Source organism: Plasmodium coatneyi, chromosome 12, assembly GCF_001680005.1.
Source record: "Plasmodium coatneyi strain Hackeri chromosome 12, complete sequence".
NCBI lineage: Eukaryota > Apicomplexa > Aconoidasida > Haemosporida > Plasmodiidae > Plasmodium > Plasmodium coatneyi.
Window position 1 is genome coordinate 4,244,313 of NC_033567.1, and position 20,066 is coordinate 4,264,378.

A 20,066-nucleotide genomic window follows, 5' to 3' on the forward strand; every position below is an offset into this window, starting at 1 on the left:
ATGTATGTATGCATAAACTGCGCCCGCGCTATATATGCATTCTACTTTACTGTCGAAATGGCTCAGGAGCCAGAATATCGAAGATTCACGGCAAGTACCAATATTGCAGGGGGGGTGGGATTTACAAAACGTACGCCTCAACGGACGAATAAACCCACGTATTCATGTGTCACACAAAGTAGATACATGCGTAGGCATATATGCAATAATTTTATATCTCCACGCGAGCGGGATTAAACGCCCAACGTTCTATCCCCCTGGGGCAGTGGTGAAAATTAGAAGATAAGGCCTGTTCGGGTGACCAAATAGTTGAAGAATTCAAAAGAGAAAAAAAAAAACAAAAAACTGCCTTCGTAACGATCACGCTGAACGTAGATGCACCCGCAGAACGCGAAACGGTGTGTGTCACATATATGCGTAGAAGTTTGTATGCACATGTATAAGTACGCTTGTACGACGACACCTGAGCAGAAGTTTACCTTACCTGGGCGAATATAATCCACATAGGTAGCAGCTTATTTGCCAGTAGAGGAACGACGTAACACAGTTCAAAGTAGCAAAATAAGCGTAGGAACCCGTGCATCGTCTTTTTCTACTACCCACGAAGGGATTCCCCAGCAGTAAGCTGCGCCAGTGGGGAAGTGACGTTGTGTGGATATGTGAACATATGCACCAAGACATTCATCGGAACATTCATTGGCACATTCATCGCCATCCCGTGGCCACCCCCGATTGAACATTCATTTGGCAAAAAAATGTATAGAGGTCGAAACGCCGCCGTGAACGGTAGGAGCAAACGCGAATCTGCAAAATACCACGATGAAAAAAACGCTCAGGGAGACAAATCCATGTACGTAAATATCTCCTATCATATTAGGAAATTATTTAGTTATTGCGATGCGGATATACAAAGAATAGAACACAACTTAATCATATATAACAGCTTAATAGACAACATAAAAAAGAATGGGAACAAAATTGTAAAAAAAGAGGTGGAAAAAATAATCAGGGAAAAGGAAAAAAATGAGAATTATTCCCTGGCAGAAATGAAGGAAGAGGAATACAAGATAAGCAACTTCGATTTAAAGAAGGTGGAACTGGATTTTAAATTCATCGAATGTAGTCTATGTTTCGAGTTAATCAAATTTGTGTGCATACAAGAATGCAACCATACTTATTGCTTCCTATGCTTTTATCGTCTCTTGTATATGCAAAAGAAGGAAAAGGATGAGAATGAGGAGAATAACAGAGGGACCAACACCCCTCATGACAACACCAGCAGCAGCAGTAGTGCGTACACGAATTATGTAAGTAATCGTAATCGTGCAGGAAATAGAAATAACTATGGGTACCCCGATGACTATGGAGGCAGGAGGGGAAGCGCAGGGGCAGGATCAGGAGGGTCATTTGGTGATATGACCAGACCGGCGAGTGACAAACGAAGGGATGGAAAGGACGAAAAATATAACTATGAATTTGATAAGGATACAATGAAATGCCCATTCTGTAAAGAAACAAATGGGTACATCTTTTTTTGTTTAAATAATTTCTATACGTATTTTACGTATGGCAATTTATTGCACACTCTGCTTGAACAGGAAGATCACGAGCGGTGCGTCAGTTACGAGTCTTCTCAGTTTGGGGAGCTCAACGGTAGTAGTTCTCACAAAAGGGAGGACCTCACAAGGAAGAGTGCACAGGGAGGCTCCACCCCGTTGACTGAATCCCCACGTAGTATTATTTCAATCAACAGGGCCTCTCTATGTGCACACGAAAGGGTGGAAGGAGAACAATTTATGGGGGAAATCCCCGCAGCGAATGTAGGCCAACCTCCCCCAAAGGTGGGAATTCAAAAGGGAATAAACTCACCTACTGTTACAGAAAAAGGAATGGATGGGTGTCTCCCCAGTAAAGAACAAATAAACTGTATGAGCAGAAATGATATCAAGAAGGTTTTCTCATCCCATTATGATGACGTGATAATTTTACGAAATATTTTAAAAAAAAACGAGGACAATAATGCTAATGGAGGAAATAGCAGTGCAGCTAAGAAGGGTGAAAATTTATATTTGTTTTTTTATTACGAAAAGTATACTAAAAGGAAAAGAGAAAAAATAAGGTACCTCCTAAACGGAGGAGTGAACACAGAGAAGAAGTATGCATTGTATGGAAAAATATTTGTAGACACAGAAAGGAAGGTGTTCTTCGAATATTTTTACATTTACAGTCTGTCAACCCTGTTAACAAGTTACGTTTGTCTTCTCTCCCCTTGTATCGATTACTGGACCCAAATACTAATTAAAAAGGTGGAAAAATTTAAACAAAATCATTCCACAGATAAGTACTTTGAACGTATTTACATAAAAAATGAGAGAGACATTTTGCGAAAAAAAAACGATTCCATATATGACAAGTATCAACAATATGGGAACAAATTATTTCGTATAAAGGAGGAGGAGTCCGAGGTATCGGATGACTATTTCCGAGCTGTGGATCTGTTTACCAAGACATGCTTTACCAATCTGGACAATATAAATAATATTAATTCTTTGAAAAATTACTGCCACAGAAGATTAAGCGACTTGTGCAGACACATGAATGAGCATAACAGGACTTATTGTGACATCTGTGTTGGCAACAGTGATAATATTTTCCTCTTCGAGTATAATATATTTTTTAAAAGGTTTTTAAAAATGCACGTTGAAAATGGGGAGAAGATTGCAGAAAATAAATTTAAAATAAGGCACATTTATTGCCACTTTTGCGGATTCTATCTGTACGATTTTGATACCTTCATGAATCACATTAACAAGTACCACTTTTTTTGCAAATTCTGCTTTAATAAGAGGCCCAGCGATGTGAAGGAAGCGCCCAAGGGGGACTTGGAGGAGGACGTCGTCTACTATGACCAGCTGCACACGCATGTAAGGGTGGCATAGTGAAACCATTGCCGCTTTGCGCGTAGCCAAAGTGTGTGCACGCGTCATTATTTGTACCATGTTCATCGTTTTTGCACTGTTCATCGTTTGTTGCACGCACACCCCCTTTTGTAGGTCTACAGGGATTACGAAAATCTGTTCGAGCACTACAAGAAGAAGCACCACCCCTGCCTGTACGAGCAGTGCATCTTCGTCGTCTTTGACAATAAGATAGATCTGTGCTTCCACCTTGCAGAGAAGCACGAGGAGAAGGGGAACACCAAGAGGAATAAGATAACTTTTTCCATTGCGGGGGCTTCGTACAATGAGATAAGAAGTAGTGCCCAGAACGGGGCAAGCAGTTACAACGGGGGGGCAAGTAGTTACAACACAGGGGCGAATAGTTACAATACCGGGGTGAGCAGCCTGCACAACCAACGCATCGAGGAAGACGACCTCGCCGGAGAGAACAAGGAACCATTCGACGTGAACAGACACAAGTGCATATACAACTTTAAAAGTTTCCAGGACGCATGGTACTTCGACTACTTCATCGAGTGTAAAGTGAAGGATTTTTTAAACTATTTTGGAAGCAGCGAAAAAATCTTTTTCCTATACATGGTGAAAAGAGACATGGAAACCATTCTGAAAGTATTTGAAACGTTGTCTAATAAAAAATCAGAGTTGTATTTTACGCAGGAGGAGATAATACAGCTGAACAGGAAGATAATTGAGGAGGACTTCCCCCAGGATCGAAACAACTTTTTCCATTTTAAATTGTTTTTTGATTATATAGTGGAGAAAATAGAGTACTTATCTTATAATAAGGAAGATTTGGAGAAAAATTATTTGTACCTTTTTTTTAATATCATAATTAATAGATCCTTTATTTTGTACTATTCTTTTTTTTATCTCTTCTTGAAGTGGAGGCATGTTCGCCTTGAGAAGGTCATTGAATTGGGGAGCGTCCCAGCAACGGCTACTGTAACCGGGGGGCGTGCTTCTAGGGGGGGCATGAATAACGGAACAAATGGTTGCCCCCCTAACAGCGTGAATAACGACAAAATGAAGCAAATTTATGTGTGTTCACACGAAATGACCCAAGTGAAGAAGCGGATAGAAGCAGAAGCCAGTTGTGGCCCGATCGAACTGACCAAATACGGCTTCCTATATTTGATCTTTTTATTTTTTAAAGTTGAAAAGCATGGATTTGATAAGGTGTGTTCTTTAATTAGGAATATTTCGCACCTGTGCAGTCAGACGTATGATAGGGTGGAGAGAGCGACGAAGAAAGGGGACACATTCTCGGGGCGGGATGCCTACAATGGAAAAGCTCCCAAGTCGAGTACCTTAAAAAGCAACCCAAGTGGTGCCCATAAAAGTAATAGCAACAGCAGTAGTAACATTCTGATAGCGTTATCTACACACCAAAGCGAAAGAACAAAGGGGGATGTGCGAAATGGGAATACCCTGCTAGATGCAATTAACGTCAACAGTAGCAACGAATTGAACGACCTGGAAGATATTAGCCAACTAATTAAAAAAACCATGAAGAAGAAAAACCCAAACAGCAACATAATAAATAATCTGTACGATAAGAAATGGGATGTTTGTAAGAAAGTGGTCCTGGATTTGCTGTACTATGTAGAACCCAACTTAAACTTGGTTTCCTTCTTTTACCTTTTTCTGAGCAACTACTTTTCAGCCTACATGAAGGAGACATGTATAAATAAGTTTATTAACATCTCTAGTGAAAACAAGAAGAAAATTGTTAAGAGAATATCCAACGAAGTCGACTTGACTTCTCTCACAAGCATCTCCAAAAATCTAAGTTCCTTTGTTAACGCGAAGGCTCTGGAGGAGTGCTTGTCCACTGGCCCGGAGTACTATCGAATTAGGAAAGAAATAGAAGTTATTCTACGGAAAATGCGAACTGAGCAGGCTGACAAGGGGGACCACCATGAGGTGAACAGAAAGAAGGGGGATCATCAGAACTATCGGGATAAGCCATTGCAGGATGAAAGGAAACACCACGTGAGAATTATGGAGGACGCCAGATTGAGTGCAAACCTTTACGATGTGTCCCTTTCGCTTAGAAACCGATTCCTAAATATTATAAAAAGTACCAAGGTGAATGAGCTGTACTTTATTTATTTCTACGTGAGCAGCATAATGTCTTCCACCACCCCAAGTAGTTTACCCAAAGCGGTGGAAGAGTTCCCCACACTGAAGGACAGATCCGAATGGGTGAACGAAAGAAGTGGGGGTGGCGGTATAGGGACCACTGGCAGACATAGCAGTCTAACCAGAGCAAGTAACATTTCCAGGAATGGTACAGTAGGCACTGCAAGTAGTACCGGGAAAAGCACAACAGGTGGAGGAAAGGATGCTTCCCTATCATCCATGTCGTACAAAAATAAAGTTGATAAGAACAAACAGCTATTTTCAAACTCGAGCAGATTGAACCTCGACTTGGAGTTCCCTTCTTTACCAGAGAAGAAGCAGGAAGAGATAATTCAGGCACCACAAAAGAGTACTACTTCTAAGAAGAACAAAACAAAGGAAAATGCTACAACCTCGAACAATGCCGTGGCGATAGGGAAAGCTGCAAACAGTCATGTGCTAACCAACAGTTTGAAAAACAAAAAAGAACGTGAGGAAAACTCCACTGTCGAAAATAAAAACAAAAATAGTGGCGGAACTGCAGATTTTAATTTTGCCAATTATCCCCTACTAGCCGGACTCAATGTAGACTCTAATTCAGCCAAAAAAGGGAAAAGCAAAAACAGGGACACTGGGGAAGGGGAGACCAAGGACAAGAAGTCTAAGTCCACATCGAAGGAAAAGACAAGTGCAGCTAAAAGTAATAAAAGTCATGATATTCTGAAAACGTTTAGTCCTCTTGAATTTCCATCCCTGCTTCCCTTAGCCCCCATCGATAACCAGAAAAAAAAAAGCAACCAAAGCAGTACTAACCTTGCCAGTGTAAATAATGTGAGTAGTAAAACCAAGTCAGAGAAACAAAAGAAAAAAAGCGAAAAGAAGAACATCGATAATCAGTTCCATCATCCAACGCTCTCTCTCAACAACACGTCGTACTTAAACGTCCCCGAAAGTAACGTCACCTACACCATTAAGAAGAAAAATAAATTCAAGAGATGCAATATGTGCACGTATGATAATACGCCCGAACGGACGAGGTGCGAACTGTGCGAAAGTCCCTTGTGAGCAGGGAAAGAATAATCCAGCTGCCTTTTTTACATAGTTTCCCCTTTGGTAGCCCCCCACACACGTTTGTTTAGCAGAATCGCTAATCGTGTGACACTGGCAAAGTTGCGCCGGTCGATGAAGTGTAGAAGTTTAGGGGGAGAGGAAGAAGTCACATTTGGCCATTGAGCATGTTTCGCACTTTTTTTCTTTTTTTAAATTGTTATTTTTATGTCGGATGAGCGGAAGCAGCCCGAATAGGTGCCAACGTGGACAGTGCAAAAATATTGCCCACGTATGGTTTGTCTCTCCACAAAAAAAAAGGAAAAAAGAAAAAAAGAAAAAATCGACGAGATTAATTTTATGCACCTTTTCATATACATGCTGTGAAAGGAGCGAATAAATACTTCACCACGACGTTTATTTCAAATGTGCATGTGTGATTTATTAGTGCCAAGCGGTGTGTGCATCCTTTTTTAACAAAAAAAAAAAAAAGATAAAAAAGATAAAGAGAAAGGACTGGGGAGATAAAACAGGCATGGTGATATAAACACGGGTGCAAAATGTGTACCCATTTTTTTTCATGCTCCTTATATGTTGTTGCAATTGCGTTCACGCTGATGTTTCGTATGTGTCTTGTCTGAGCGTATTGTCTGTTGGTCTTGTCTATGCGTCTTGCCATGTGCCGCCACATGGTCGGCACTTTATTTGTTAATTCCCCCCATTAGTCCACGTAACGCTTTAAAAGAATTTACCGAAAGAAGCGCATGGTAGAGAGTTCCACCTCATTGTTTTTGAACGCCATCCAGGATGGCACTTCCTGGTGCTCTCCATGCTTCTGTTTTTTCATTTTTTTTTTTTTTTTTTTTTTGCCTTGTCATGTGCACGCGCGCACAGCCCTATTTATGTTACGAATTAACAAGCCGCTGTTTTCGCATCGGCCCCCATTCCGCAATGTTTCCCACCTTTTGAAATAATTAGTACCATGATTCAACTATTATTGAAAAATCATCGACTTTTTTTTTTAAAAAGGAATTAATGTTCTCCTCCGTTCTGTGTGGCTCCTTCTGCTTAATGATGTTCCCAAAGGCCTTGATCAGGTTCTGCGCGAAGGGGCGGGATTTTCCCGACACGAGGAATATCGTATTCCGCTGTGTTAGGAGCTCGTACATGCAGTCCTGCATGGCCAGCACGATGTCAGTTACGTATATTTTTTTCTTCTTCTCGCTTAGCACTTGTTTTACGTTTTCGTAGTCGATGTGTAGGTGATCGCCAGTGTCACCGTTAATAACATTAGGCTCGTAACTCAGTTCCACCTCCCTGTTAAGAAAGGAAAAATTGTCTTGGGGGTCCCTCGAAAAGGCCACAAAAATGTAGTTGAAATAGGTAACCTGTCGAAGGACGTCTTCGAAGTAGAAGTCATGCAACCTGTTGCGAAGTCCAAGGAATATAAAATCTTTCACAAGCGGAGCGGCGATTCTATCCTGCTCCTTTTCGCTCCCTCCAGTACGTGTAGATTTCCGCTTCATGTGCAAATCGTGGCGGTATCTGATAACCCCCATGAAGCTACTAAACGAGGAACCAGTAGAAATATAAACAATTCGGTAGCCTAAATTGAGGACATTTTTATTAAACCACAATAAGCTATCCTGAATTTGCCCGTAAATAAAAGATCCTTCTTTAGAGTTAACTAAATAATCTGAACAGAGACCCACCAACTTTTTATTTTTGTTTATTTCCACTTGGTAGAGACTAACCAGTAACTCGATTAGGTTGTTCCTTCGGTTGCTTAATTTGTTCCTCATGAAGTTCACAAATGTTGAAGTACGCCTCGTCCACATTTCCTCTGTGTATTGAGCCAAAATATTTCCTGCTCCAAAATGGATTTTTAAAAAGCACAACAGGGATGAAAAAAAGGGGTTTACTGCATGCAGGTACAACTGGTAGGGGTTAAATTTTATTTTTACGTAGTTGTAGTATCCTATGGGGTTCATTATCGAATAGGATCTTTGTTGAGTGCTCGGAAGAGTATTAATCAGGAACGCCACATCGACTTGTATGTAACTGTAAAAATCGCAGAAAATGTCGTAGTAGGATCTTTTGTCTTGATAGATGTAGGAAAAATAATCTGCAATTTGATTTGTGTCTGCCAGTTGTAGAAATTTCTTCCTGTGCATTTCGCTCGTCGTTCTTTTACTTAGATAGGTGAAAAAAAAGGGGGCAACCATTTTGCTTAAATCGAGGAAGTACATAAACAGGTGTAGTATTTTTATCCTTTTATTAATCGGAACACTATCTGTGGTGCTTTTTTTACCCTCCGGGTAGTTGTACTGAACAACGACATACTCATCATAATTAATTTTTAGCATCTTCAATACCTCTTTCGTTTTGTCCTCGTTTAGAAATGGGTGAACATTTAACAAGCTGCTCACATTGAAGGAGAGGGAGGGTGGTGCCACCAGGTCGATGCATCTTACATCTTGGAAGTAGGATCTATCTGTGTATCTCTCATTTTTTAAAATTTCAAATTTGGAAAATTTTAACATTTTACAAAAGTGGTCATCCGGTTGGAAGTCACCAATTTGGGGAGCGCTACTACATTTACTATGCGTGTCTTCCCCCCTTTTGGATGAATCCCTTTCGATTTGCTGTTCCCCCTTCGGGTGGTTATATTTTCCCTCCTCATCGATATTTGCTTCAGATGCTAACTGATGTACCCTCCTGATGTAGTACAATTGAGGGACGTCCTCGTTTAACTCAAACGAGGAATGCCTGCTCATCAAAAATTGATAGACATTATTCTTCCAAATATTAAAGTTTGAAAAATGCATAGACGGATGTTGATAATTCCCTAAATTGTAATTTACAACATTTCCATTGAGCGATTTTAATTTTTTTTTTAATTTCTTCGCAACTATGTTATAATTATCATATGCACTATCACCCAATCCGAACAGATGAAAATAGGTACCTTCATCAAACCTTACGTTAGCCCTATGCATAGCTAGCCAAAATTTAGACATGTTATTTGTGTAGCAGCCATACCCTGTAGTGCTAACAATTATAATAACATTTTCGTACTTGTGCAGGCTCATCAAATTGACGTCATTTAGGGAAAGGAAGTCAATGTGAAAGTTTCGATACAATTCGTACAAAACGATTCTGCAGCAGTCGTACGCAGTGCCGTACTGGGATCCATAAGCTAGTAAAATTTTTGTCCCCCTGTCTGCGTCCTCCATGTTGGGCGGTTCCAGGTATGACGAAAGGGGGGGTAGCTATACGTGTTTTTCTAATGAGGGGAAGGATGGACTCTTCAGTGGGAAATATTGACGCAACTACTAAGAAGGTAGATACTCTTCTTTATTTTCCCCGTTTCCACTTCTTCTGACTTCTTCCCCTTCTTGCCTTCCCTGCAGAATGTGGCGACACCTCATAGAACACGCACGGAAACACAGTTGCTGCTCCATGTCTTGATAAAACTTTTCTAATTTTTTTTTTTTCCTCTCGTTAAAAGTTGAGTTATTTTTTGTGCTCACGTTTTGGTACTTTTGCAAGTCCTCCTCAAATCGATTGTGTAAATTTTCCTTACATATGCTGAAACAATGCGCCTGGTTCTCTGCAAAGGTTTTCAGTACATTTAGGTTTTGTTTCTCCTTCAAGTTGTCTGAATCTGCTAGCTGGGCTTCCTTCGCTTCCTTGGCCCTTTTAACGATTTCTGCGATTTCGTCGACGCTTTTGCTTCTCAGCCCGCTCAATCCTAAGTAGAGGAAAATCATAATGAGGAATGAATAGAGTAGAAAAAGTCGGCATGGAGTGAGGAATTCACCCTACCATTGGGAATGTAATACGATCAGTTAGGATGAAAGTGAACACCCCTGTAGAACGCTGCGCATGTTGCACCTCCTAAAAAGGAGAGATAAAATGCTCCAATTTGGTTATATGGTATCCACGCACCGCCTAATGAGCCACAGAGTGGGCATTTCCATACCTTCTGTCACGTCACAGCTGGGGGAACTTATCATGATCAATAAGTGTGATGAGGTTAGTTGCACAAAATTGCCAGTGCGCTTAAAAAGATTTCTTTTTTTTTTTTGAATTGTATAAAACAGCTTAGCCGATGTGTCTGCAACGGGTATGTGTAGAACACGTCGAAAAAGTCTCATCCACAAATTGGTGAAAAAAAATAATGCCTATCCTAAACGAATTAGCACCCCCATATGTATATACATGTGCAGGTTTAAGATCTACATTGGGCATGATTTGGCGAAACGTCACAGGGGAAATAGGGTGTCCACTCTGTTTCTACAAATAAAATTTCGCGAAACGCTCCAAAATGGCTAAACTGTTCTTTTGCTTGTCGTCATGCTAAAGGTAGCCTTTTCTACATGGAGAACAGAAGGGTGTTTTTCTTTTCTTTTTCTTTTTCCCCAGATTATGCGCAGTAAGAAATGCACTATACATTTGAATACCCCCCTTTTTTTTTTTAAAGAGACTCACTAAAAAAGCATTTGCACAAAAGCGATGCATTCGTTTCCAATTATGTTAATGGGTACAAATGCGCTGCTATTATACCGCTGGGGCTAAGGTCAATGTTGTAAATTTCCCGCCTTTTTTATTAACACCTTATGACAATGGAAGGAATGAAAAAAAAAGAAAAAAAGGGGAAAGAGCGCTTCGTTTGCAGTTGCATTATTTATTTATTATTTATTATTTATTATTTATTTTTTTTTTTTTTTTTTGCAAATGCAGGGGTGTCACAACGGCACAGGTGCCTAGCCTACGTGTATCCATAAAGCGTCGCCTTCCATGGCGGGCTGTTTACTCACCATTGGTTATAGGAGCGGCTGTTTGCCGTAAATACATTGGGAATTATTTTTATTTTATTTATTTTTTTTTTTTCTACTATTTTACGTTCTTCCTCTTTTCCTTCTTTCCCCAATAAATGATTTTTTCCAAGTGACAGTTTTTTTCACCGTTCCGAAGAAAACGCTTGGCAGAAGGAATTAATGAACATATTTTTTTTTTTTTTTTTTTTTTTTTTTGGTAAAGCGAGGCCTCCACTTCGGTTTCCTTTTAGTAACATAAAAAACGCAACGTACATATATTTGTGATGAATTCACGCCAGAAGGCTGCCTTATTATACGCAGGGGAAAAGGCGAAGGAAGAAAAGTGGAGTGCTGTTCATCGTAGCATGACAGTTTGTGCATCCCCTAGGGGGCTATTTACTTGCGTACGTAGGGGGGTGGACGATTAACGCGTTCGGTGGAGCTGCATCGTAACTAAGGCAGCACACGTCCGCTCTCCCGTTTGGAAAATCACCTCTTGGGGTGACTCGACTTCACTATACACTTGGGTGTATACACTCCTGTGAACATTTTCCTACATCGCGCGGCAACACACGTCTTGACGAGCAGTTGCACGTAAAAAAAAAAAAAAAAGGGAATTAAAATTATATGAACTTATTTTATGTAAAAATGATTAGCCATTGTGAAGGTACTTTACTACCAAATGTGAAAATGGGCACAAAGAACAAATCGATTGGCTATATTTGTGCGAAAGTGTAATTTTTTTTTTTTTTTTTTCAGTCTGTGTATGTAGTGCAATTCATTTGTGTACGCGTGAAGAATTATACAAACGCATACACGTGAGGAGCAGAATATACATCCGTTTGTGTGCACATTTGGGGGACCATACCTTCTGTTACGGTATAGCAAGTCCGGAGCAGACACGTGTTGGAAATCGCCCCTCTTGTTTTCGCTTAAACAGAAGTAACTACTCCCCCCATTTTAAGACCAGTTTGTTTTGTTAACCTTTTATCCTGAAATTTGCCCCACGAAAGTTACCCTTCGGCGGAGTGTTTTATCAAAAGCACATTTAGGAAGCCAGTTGTAAGTCCAACGTAGGGATCACTTCGCTACCATCAGCAGGACGAAGTACAGCTTCCCCTTATTGTGCAGTGGAATTCCAGTTAAGCAGGGCCCAATTCGAGTGGACCCCTCACCCCCCCTTCTGCGGCGTAAAGCATACAGACGGACGAAGGAAAAAACGAATCATCAGACGGTGCGCTATAACGCTGTCGTTTTATATTTTGGGGTGATAAAATGGTACTGACGGAGCTGGGGACGCAGCTGACGTCAGCGCTGCAGAAACTGCAGGCATCGGCCGTGGCTGACGATAGTGCGATTGAAGAATGCCTGAAGGAAGTGATCAGAGCGTTGATCCTGGCAGACATAAATATTAGCTACCTGAAGGATATAAAAAGTAATATAAAAAGGAATATCGAAAAAAATATCGATTTGTATGGAAACAATAAAAAGAGACTGGTACAACAGTACGTGGTGGAGGAGCTTATTAACCTCCTGGAAGGGAAGAAGGAATCCTATGTCCCCAAGAAAGGAAGTCGAAATGTCATTTTATTTGTCGGGTTGCAAGGAAGTGGAAAAACAACCACCTGTACCAAGTTTGCACATTATTATCAAAAGAAAGGATTCAAAACGGCGTTAGTATGTGCAGACACGTTTAGAGCGGGGGCTTTTGATCAGCTAAAACAGAATGCCGCAAAGGTTAAAATCCCATTTTATGGTAGCTACTCAGAAGTAGATCCTGTAAAAATTGCAAGTGATGGAGTCAATGCATTTTTAAAAGAAAAATATGACCTAATCATAGTCGACAGTTCTGGTAGGCATAAACAAGAGAGTGAATTATTTGAAGAAATGAAGCAGGTCGAAAGTTCAATAAACCCAGAAGAAATTGTATTCGTAATTGATAGCCATATAGGACAGAGTTGTCATGACCAAGCCATGGCTTTTAAAAACTCAGTTACCTTAGGTAGTATAATTATTACCAAAATAGATGGACATGCCAAAGGAGGAGGGGCTCTATCAGCCGTAGCATCAACCGGATGTCCAATTACATTCATCGGTACAGGTGAACATATTAACGACTTTGAAAAGTTTGAAGCCAAGTCATTCGTTTCGAGACTCCTTGGGTTAGGAGATATCAACGGGTTGGTATCGACATTAAAAGAAGTGATAGACATTGAAAAACAGCCACAGTTAATTAACAGATTGTCTAAAGGGAAATTTGTCCTGAGAGATATGTATGATCAATTTCAAAACGTTTTTAAAATGGGGAGCCTAAGTAAAGTTATGTCTATGATCCCAGGTTTTGGGAACAATATAATTAGTAAAGGTACCGAGAAGGAAGGCATAGAAAAGATTAAAAAATTTATGGTTATTATGGATTCTATGACCAATGAAGAATTGGATTGTGTGAAACCTCTCAACGATAGTAGATGTCTGAGAATCTGCAAAGGGTCTGGTACGCGTCTGCAAGATATACGCGAGTTATTAGAACAGTTTAAATTTTTAAAAAATATGGTCTCTAAAATGGGCAAATTAGGATTGAGGGAAAATAACTTTGGCTCATTAATGAGAAACCAGAAACAATTCCTCAGCAAAATGAACAACATTATTGATCCAGGAATGTTGGGACAAATGGGAGGGGCAAATAACATGGTCAATATTTTGAAGGAGTTTACAAAGATGGACGATTTGGGGGGGTCTATGGCGAACATGATGAAACAGATGGGCTTTAAGAAGTGAACAAAGGGAAGAAGCACGAGAGGGGGATACGTTAAACGGGAAAAAACTGCCTTCAAATTTTACCACTCCGACGTTAAAGATGTTCCCCCTATGGTTTATACGTTTTCCCCCTTTCGTAATCCGACTGGAAAGGAATTATTCCCTGAAGGGTGTTCAACCGTGTGGATTTTTTCTTTTTTTTACTATACCTTCGGAGTGAGATATACTCGGGTCAGTTCGCCTTTTGCAATTTCTGCAAAATGGAATCTTTATGTGCGGAGGGAAAAACGAAGGAGAAAGGAATTTTTTCCCCCCAGACACATGTTTCAACTTTGGCAAGTGTGCAAACGGAGAGATAAGACGCTGGGCCGAGAATTACATGCGTATGTCCCTCATGAGTGTTTGAAAAGAAAAAATCAGCTGAGGGTAACGCTTCATCAGAGAAAAATACCAGCAGCTGTTCGTACCCTGCGAGTGAGGGCGCAAAAGAGGACACTCCATTCACAGCCCGCCCAACGTTTTCCATTACCCCTTTTTTATGTTACATTTTTGCGTCCCAAACGTGTGGTGAAGAAGCGTGCCAGCATTGGCAGCTGTGTCATTGTGTCGTCGTAGGTGTGCACATAATATTTATGCGCATTATATAAATGTAATTTTTTTTTTTTTTTTTTTTTTTTGTTTTTAATTTGTCATCACCGAAATAGCTAGCTCAGGTGTCTTTGCCTCCCATGATGTTCTTTGTTCTCCCCTTTGTAAAACTTTAAAAATAATTTAAATTAAAGTAAAAAGGATGCCCGCTTTTGTGTGGTGTGGCATCGGACAGATGATGATGAATAGCTGTGTGCTGCTGCGCGTTTGCGGAGTGTCCTGTCCACACGAGGCGCTCCCCCCTTATGCAATTTCCCATTTACTTCCCTAAAAAAGGGACGAGCAGCTTTTATGCCAAAAAAAAAGAAGCTGCGGAGAAGGCCAAACTTGATTGAAGGACCCTTCCAATCTTCAAACAATTGTTGTAATTTTTATCGTTTAATTAAAAAAAAAAAAAAAAGGGGAGGAAAGAGAAGTTCATCAATTGGGGTGTATTCAAATCCACAGCGGTAGGTCGCATGGCTATTTATTAAAAATATGAGAACCATGCATAGGAAGGGAACATAAATTGGCAATAGACGACCAATAAATGACCAATAAATGACCATTATATGACCAATATATGACCAATAGACGACTGATAGACGGGAATTAAATGACACTCAAATGCACCATCACAAAGGAGGACGGTGTGTGTCTGAACTTCGCAAAGAACAATAAAAAGTCGCAAAAAAAGAATGTACGCAAATTTGCGTGAACTAATTTCACACATGATCATTTAAAATAAAAATGAATTATAAATACGGAGGTGAAGAAAAAAATTGAAAAATGCACAAAAAATAAAATTACAAATAAATTGGAATAGTCAGAAAAAAGAAGGGAAGCATATAAATATGGGGGGATTTTAAAAGGGAATAAATTTGGAAAGCAGACAGAGCGCGCCTGTCCAGGGATTCGAATTAAACAAAAAAGTACAGAATAGCGGAAATCAAAAATCGGTTACATTCAAATAAGGAAGGGTTCATTTGGGATGTCCCTCCTGCACAAACATCGCACATAAATTGGGTACTCGTAAGCAGGCAAGTACACAACACATTCAGTTTTGTGAGAAACTTTTCCTCGCAAGAACCCCACAAAATAGAGTTTCCAAATGCGGGGGGAAAGGTGAATGCACGAGGAATGTTTCCACCAAATCATGGATCACCATAACAATAAAAAAAACACAAAAAAGTCTAATTTGTTATTTTTTTTAAGAAGAAGGTGTATTTCTTTTTCATATTAGCAAACGAGTCCTTTTCCTTTTCGAAGGATTTGTCTTTGATTTGGTTTTCTTTAAATTCGTTGTCCTGTGTAGTGCTCCTTTTTTTGTCCAGTCGTAATTTCCTGCGAGGGGGTAGGATGGGAGATGCAATCATTAGTGCTACTCGAAAGGAAATGAAAGCTCCCCTTGGTGGTTAGTCAATTAGACAAGAGGTCACAAAGAATGTGCAGAAAAACTGGGAGGCAAAATGTACAAAAAATTGCATGACGCTGTGGAAGAACATCCCTCTCCTCCATTGCATTACTTTATGTACGAGGCGGAGTTAAAAATTTTAAATTCACAACTCGTGAGGGTTCCTCGTATCCATCGGTGGTTCAAAATGTCCGAGCACTGCAAAGGGGAGGGGGGAAGAAAAAAATGTGGCAATCGAATGCAGTAAATAGGTTGGTTGTAAAAACAACTGCGTCATATGGGTGCAAAAACGAATTAAGCGAAACGAAAGCATTTTTGAATTTTTTTTGACACAGCAAGGAAATCATTTGTTATCAAAAAAAAAAAAAAAAAATGGGCGCGTATAATCGGGCTAATAAATCCTGCCGCTGTGTATAATGGTGTGTATGCTCTTTATTTTTTTTTTTTTCTTCATTACGCTAAATCTTTTTTCCGGGTCATGGACGAGGATATTTTCGAGTAAATTTTTTAGGCCTGGTTGGATATTCAGGGATTTCTCCTTTGAAAGTCTGCACGGGGGGGGGAGAGAAATATATGGGTCCAACAAGTTAGCATAAAAAGAAGAGATGGTTACTGAAGCAGGTTAGGAAACGGAACGAGGGATCGGTCCCCTTCCGTTTTCTTTTTTTTTATACATGCGCGCCACGCGTGTGCAACTTACAGCTCTGGGATGTTGGCCTTCAGAATATTGTTGTACAATTCATTGGCGTTTTTCCCCGTAAATGGTACTTTCCCCGTTATTATGAAAAAAATGAGGACACCCAGGCTCCATATGTCGATCTGCAGGGAGTGGAAATATGTAATATCATAATAAGTGGTGTATCCACAGCACGGAAGAAGCCAAAAAAAAAAAAAAAAAATTATAACCATGCCTTAAACACACAGAACAGGTGAGTCGTTAAAACAGGTTTGTAAATCTCGCACTTTTTTTTCCCCCCCAAATGGGAAGCACAAACTGAACGGACGTACCTTTATCCCGTACTCTTTATTCTTTATAATTTCTGGCGCAAGATAAAAATCACTGCCACAGACGGAGCGACTTTTAACGACGGCTTGATTGGACGGGGTTATTTTGGCTAGTCCGAAGTCGGACAAGACAACGCTCTTTATATTGTCCTTGGTTCGGAGTAAAATATTTTCTGGCTTTATATCTCTGTGCATAATTTTTAAAGAATTAATGTACTGAATTGTTTTTGTTAATTTGATAATAATAACCCTAGCCTCAGAGTGTGTGCAACTTCCGTTAATTTTTATATACTCGAAGAGGTTCCCTCCTTCGCAGTACTCCAGGATTAGCTTCACAATGTAGTATTCTGCGGGGGGTAAAAAAGGGGGGCACAAATGGGTACACACGCACTCACACAAGGGTAAACTGTGTGTGCATTTTCCCATAATGCATTTTTCATTTTTTTTTTTTTTTTTTTTTTTTTTTTTTGCTAACTTTTCCAAATTTTTTCATGATAGTCCAGTATTTTAACAATATAAGGATGTTTGTTATTGATCGTTTTCATTATGAACAATTCCCTCTTGAAGCAGTTGTAATGGGATGTTTTCTTCAACGGGCAGCACATTAGCTGAAGAGGGGAAAAAAGGGAAAGATCATTTGGGGGATAAATTAACACAGAATGCAAGATTTGCGATTAAAAGAGGGGCATTTCAGCCGTTAGCTAATAACGCTGCACTTTGCAACGCTTAAAAATGCGTGTGGAAGCAAACAAGCTTCTGCCTTTTTTTTTTGCTTCTGCTTGGCCCTCTCTCCTACCTTCATGGCGCACTTCTTTTTATTTTCTCCTCTGCAACAAAACACCTTGGAGAAATTACCGCTGCACGGGAGGAAAAATAGACACAATATGGCGTACCGTTTGGCAAGTTCGTGCAGAATTTACACACTTAGAAGAAACATTCACGGAAGCCAGAACCACCAACGGGACAACAGGGCAATCATACAGATACGCAACACACAGCATGTATACGCATCGCTAGTTCTTACTCTCCAATTTTGTTAATAATTTTGTATTTTTTTATAAACTCCAAATTTGAGTCGTGCTCCTCGTTTTTCTTCTGTCTCTTATTCTCGGACGAGTCATTTTTTACGTTTTTGTCTGAACGGGTTAGGAGAAATAGGGGTGCATAAAATATGTAAATGGGGTGTAAGATAAAAAAAAGGGGTAAAGAGAGGGGCATGCAAAAGAAGAACCGGTTCACGGTCGGTGGATCTTTCCATGTGGAAATCACCTCTCGGCTCATGCATTTTAGCACATCCATGCGCTCATCTGTCCACCATTACCTGAATTGTTTTTCCTTTTACTTAACGTGGTCCCCATTTTTTATGCTTTTTCTTTCTTCTTTTAACGGAATAAAATTCATTCATAATAAATTTGGAAAAAAAAAAAAAAAACTTAATTGAAAAAATACCAAAACATTATTGCTATAATCTCAATTTTTTCCATTTATAAAAATTCAACATGGATGCAAATGGGCTCGATCTTTCTGTTTTATTTTTTTTCTTTTTTCCCTTAATTTTTCCCACGGGAGAGACGGGGAAACAAAACAGGGAAAACAAAAAAAAAAAAATATAATAAAATAAATTCAAATAAAACGAAATAGAATAAAAAAATAAAAAAAAACTAATGCATGGTATCACTCAAAGGGGTACACAAACTATATGAGATTCATTCTGTAGAAACAAAAAAAGGTGATAGACTCGGTACGGGGGTGACACTTAAAAAAAAGGATGCAAAGTGGGTTAGGCGGGAGATGTGCACACAAAGCTGTGCCAAACATATTCGCTCGAAAATGAAAACGCTGCGCCAGCGATACGATACTTGTGTGCGGAAAGGAAATCACCCAAGACTGTGTATCACACAGGGGAGATACACATAAAACGGAAAAAACAAAAACTTGTGCAGACTACTAAAAGAATCAAACCCGGGTCATTATAATGGTGTAAAAGGGAACATGCACATACGCTGCTCCCGTAAAAAATGGGAACCCTGCTCGAGTACTAATTGGGCTCATAGCACATATGGGCATGCGCATGCTTGTGCGCCTTTGCATATGTACAAATAAAAAAACGGAATATATGAAAAAGGAAGGAATTTCTTACAAAACCTTCCTCTCCCCCTTTCAGTTTAGTAATTCCTAACTACTAAACATCACAAACTCATGTAAATCCTTTTATATGCACCTCACTAAAAAAAAAAAAAAAAAAAAAAGCGAAATGAACAAACGGATCGAAGTATGCTCAGAGAAAAGCATAGGGTCGTGTGAGCTCGTGCAAATCCTGAAGGCACAAATGAAGAACAAGAGCAGTCACAATGAAACGACTGCAGGACGGGGAAAAAATATACGCAAAAAAAAAAAAAAAAAAAAAAAAAAACGGTTGTAAGTGAGCAAACTCCCCCGGGACATGCGTACAGTTCAGCACAGTGCAAGCAAAGGTCTGCATGTACTGGTACCGAATTGGGCTGGGGGGCACGTTTACGTAAAAAGGGTTTGTAAAAATGTTTGTAGTGCAGTGGCGGGATCAAAAGGTGTGGTACTACGATACGCTGCGGTGTGTGGGGGGAGGTTCATGCAGACTGGGGAAAAAATAAACGTTATGTGTAAAAAAAAAAATAAACGTAGAGTTAGAAAAAAATTAACGAATGTGCGAAAATAAGAAATGCAAGGCAGCAAGAAGTGCAAACCGCGCAATGGCTATTGACGCCGCTAATGGAATGGCGTGAAAATTGCCCAGGGGGGAGAAATTCAATGCACAAAAAAAGTTTGCAGAGGAGCTCTATTTTTCCCGTGGCCATAGAAATTATATGTGCGCAAGGGCAAATTAAGCAGAATGGGAAAAAGATGAGCAGCTTAACTTCGGTTAGATGCTCTCCCGTAAAGCAAAATGACCCTTTCGCTTTAAGCGTTTAAAAAGGGTTGGGCGCCTTTCATCGCGTTTGTACGTTATAACATAATATCGACAAAACGCTCATCCGTCAACCCCACGGAACGACCAAAAAAGCGTATATACGTATAGGCGTTTATACCTACATATTTGCACATATTGTACATTCGGCGAATATAGTACATTTTACTTTTTCCTTTACTTTTTCTTTTGCCTTTCATTCGCCTTTCGTTCGCATTTTCGTTGGCCCAGCCATTTGGCAAAATGTAAATGGGCGCGGCAAATGGATGAAACTATTTTTACGTATATATATATATATTTTTGCTCCTTTTTTTGGCTATATCCATATACACGTAAATTTGAAATTTCACAATCACTGATTTTATATC

At 39.8% G+C, this 20,066-nt stretch overlaps 4 protein-coding genes across 4 annotated transcripts; 2 read left to right on the forward strand and 2 right to left on the reverse strand.

Annotated features, from left to right (window-relative positions):
• Positions 1-755: 755 nt before the first annotated feature.
• PCOAH_00046150 (Uncharacterized protein) lies at positions 756-6,146 on the forward strand (the record flags this gene model as incomplete). The annotated part of the gene is made up of 2 exons (XM_020061399.1): positions 756-2,924; positions 3,054-6,146. 2 exons carry the CDS (start codon positions 756-758, stop codon positions 6,144-6,146), a joined length of 5,262 nt encoding a protein of 1,753 aa, XP_019916392.1.
• Positions 6,147-7,102: 956 nt separating this feature from the next.
• On the reverse strand, positions 7,103-10,147 carry PCOAH_00046160 (Uncharacterized protein; the record flags this gene model as incomplete). Its single annotated transcript, XM_020061400.1, has 3 exons — positions 7,103-9,400; positions 9,662-9,882; positions 10,114-10,147. The coding sequence occupies 3 exons, from the start codon at positions 10,145-10,147 to the stop codon at positions 7,103-7,105; spliced, it is 2,553 nt and encodes an 850-aa protein (XP_019916292.1).
• A 2,079-nt stretch (positions 10,148-12,226) lies between these two features.
• On the forward strand, positions 12,227-13,729 carry PCOAH_00046170 (Signal recognition particle; the record flags this gene model as incomplete). Its single annotated transcript, XM_020061401.1, has 1 exon — positions 12,227-13,729. One exon carries the CDS (start codon positions 12,227-12,229, stop codon positions 13,727-13,729), a length of 1,503 nt encoding a protein of 500 aa, XP_019917043.1.
• A 1,799-nt stretch (positions 13,730-15,528) lies between these two features.
• Positions 15,529-18,112, reverse strand: PCOAH_00046180 (Protein kinase; the record flags this gene model as incomplete). The annotated part of the gene is made up of 9 exons (XM_020061402.1): positions 15,529-15,679; positions 15,862-15,947; positions 16,207-16,297; positions 16,450-16,568; positions 16,758-17,101; positions 17,230-17,362; positions 17,551-17,611; positions 17,779-17,890; positions 18,076-18,112. The coding sequence occupies 9 exons, from the start codon at positions 18,110-18,112 to the stop codon at positions 15,529-15,531; spliced, it is 1,134 nt and encodes a 377-aa protein (XP_019916780.1).
• Positions 18,113-20,066: the final 1,954 nt, after the last annotated feature.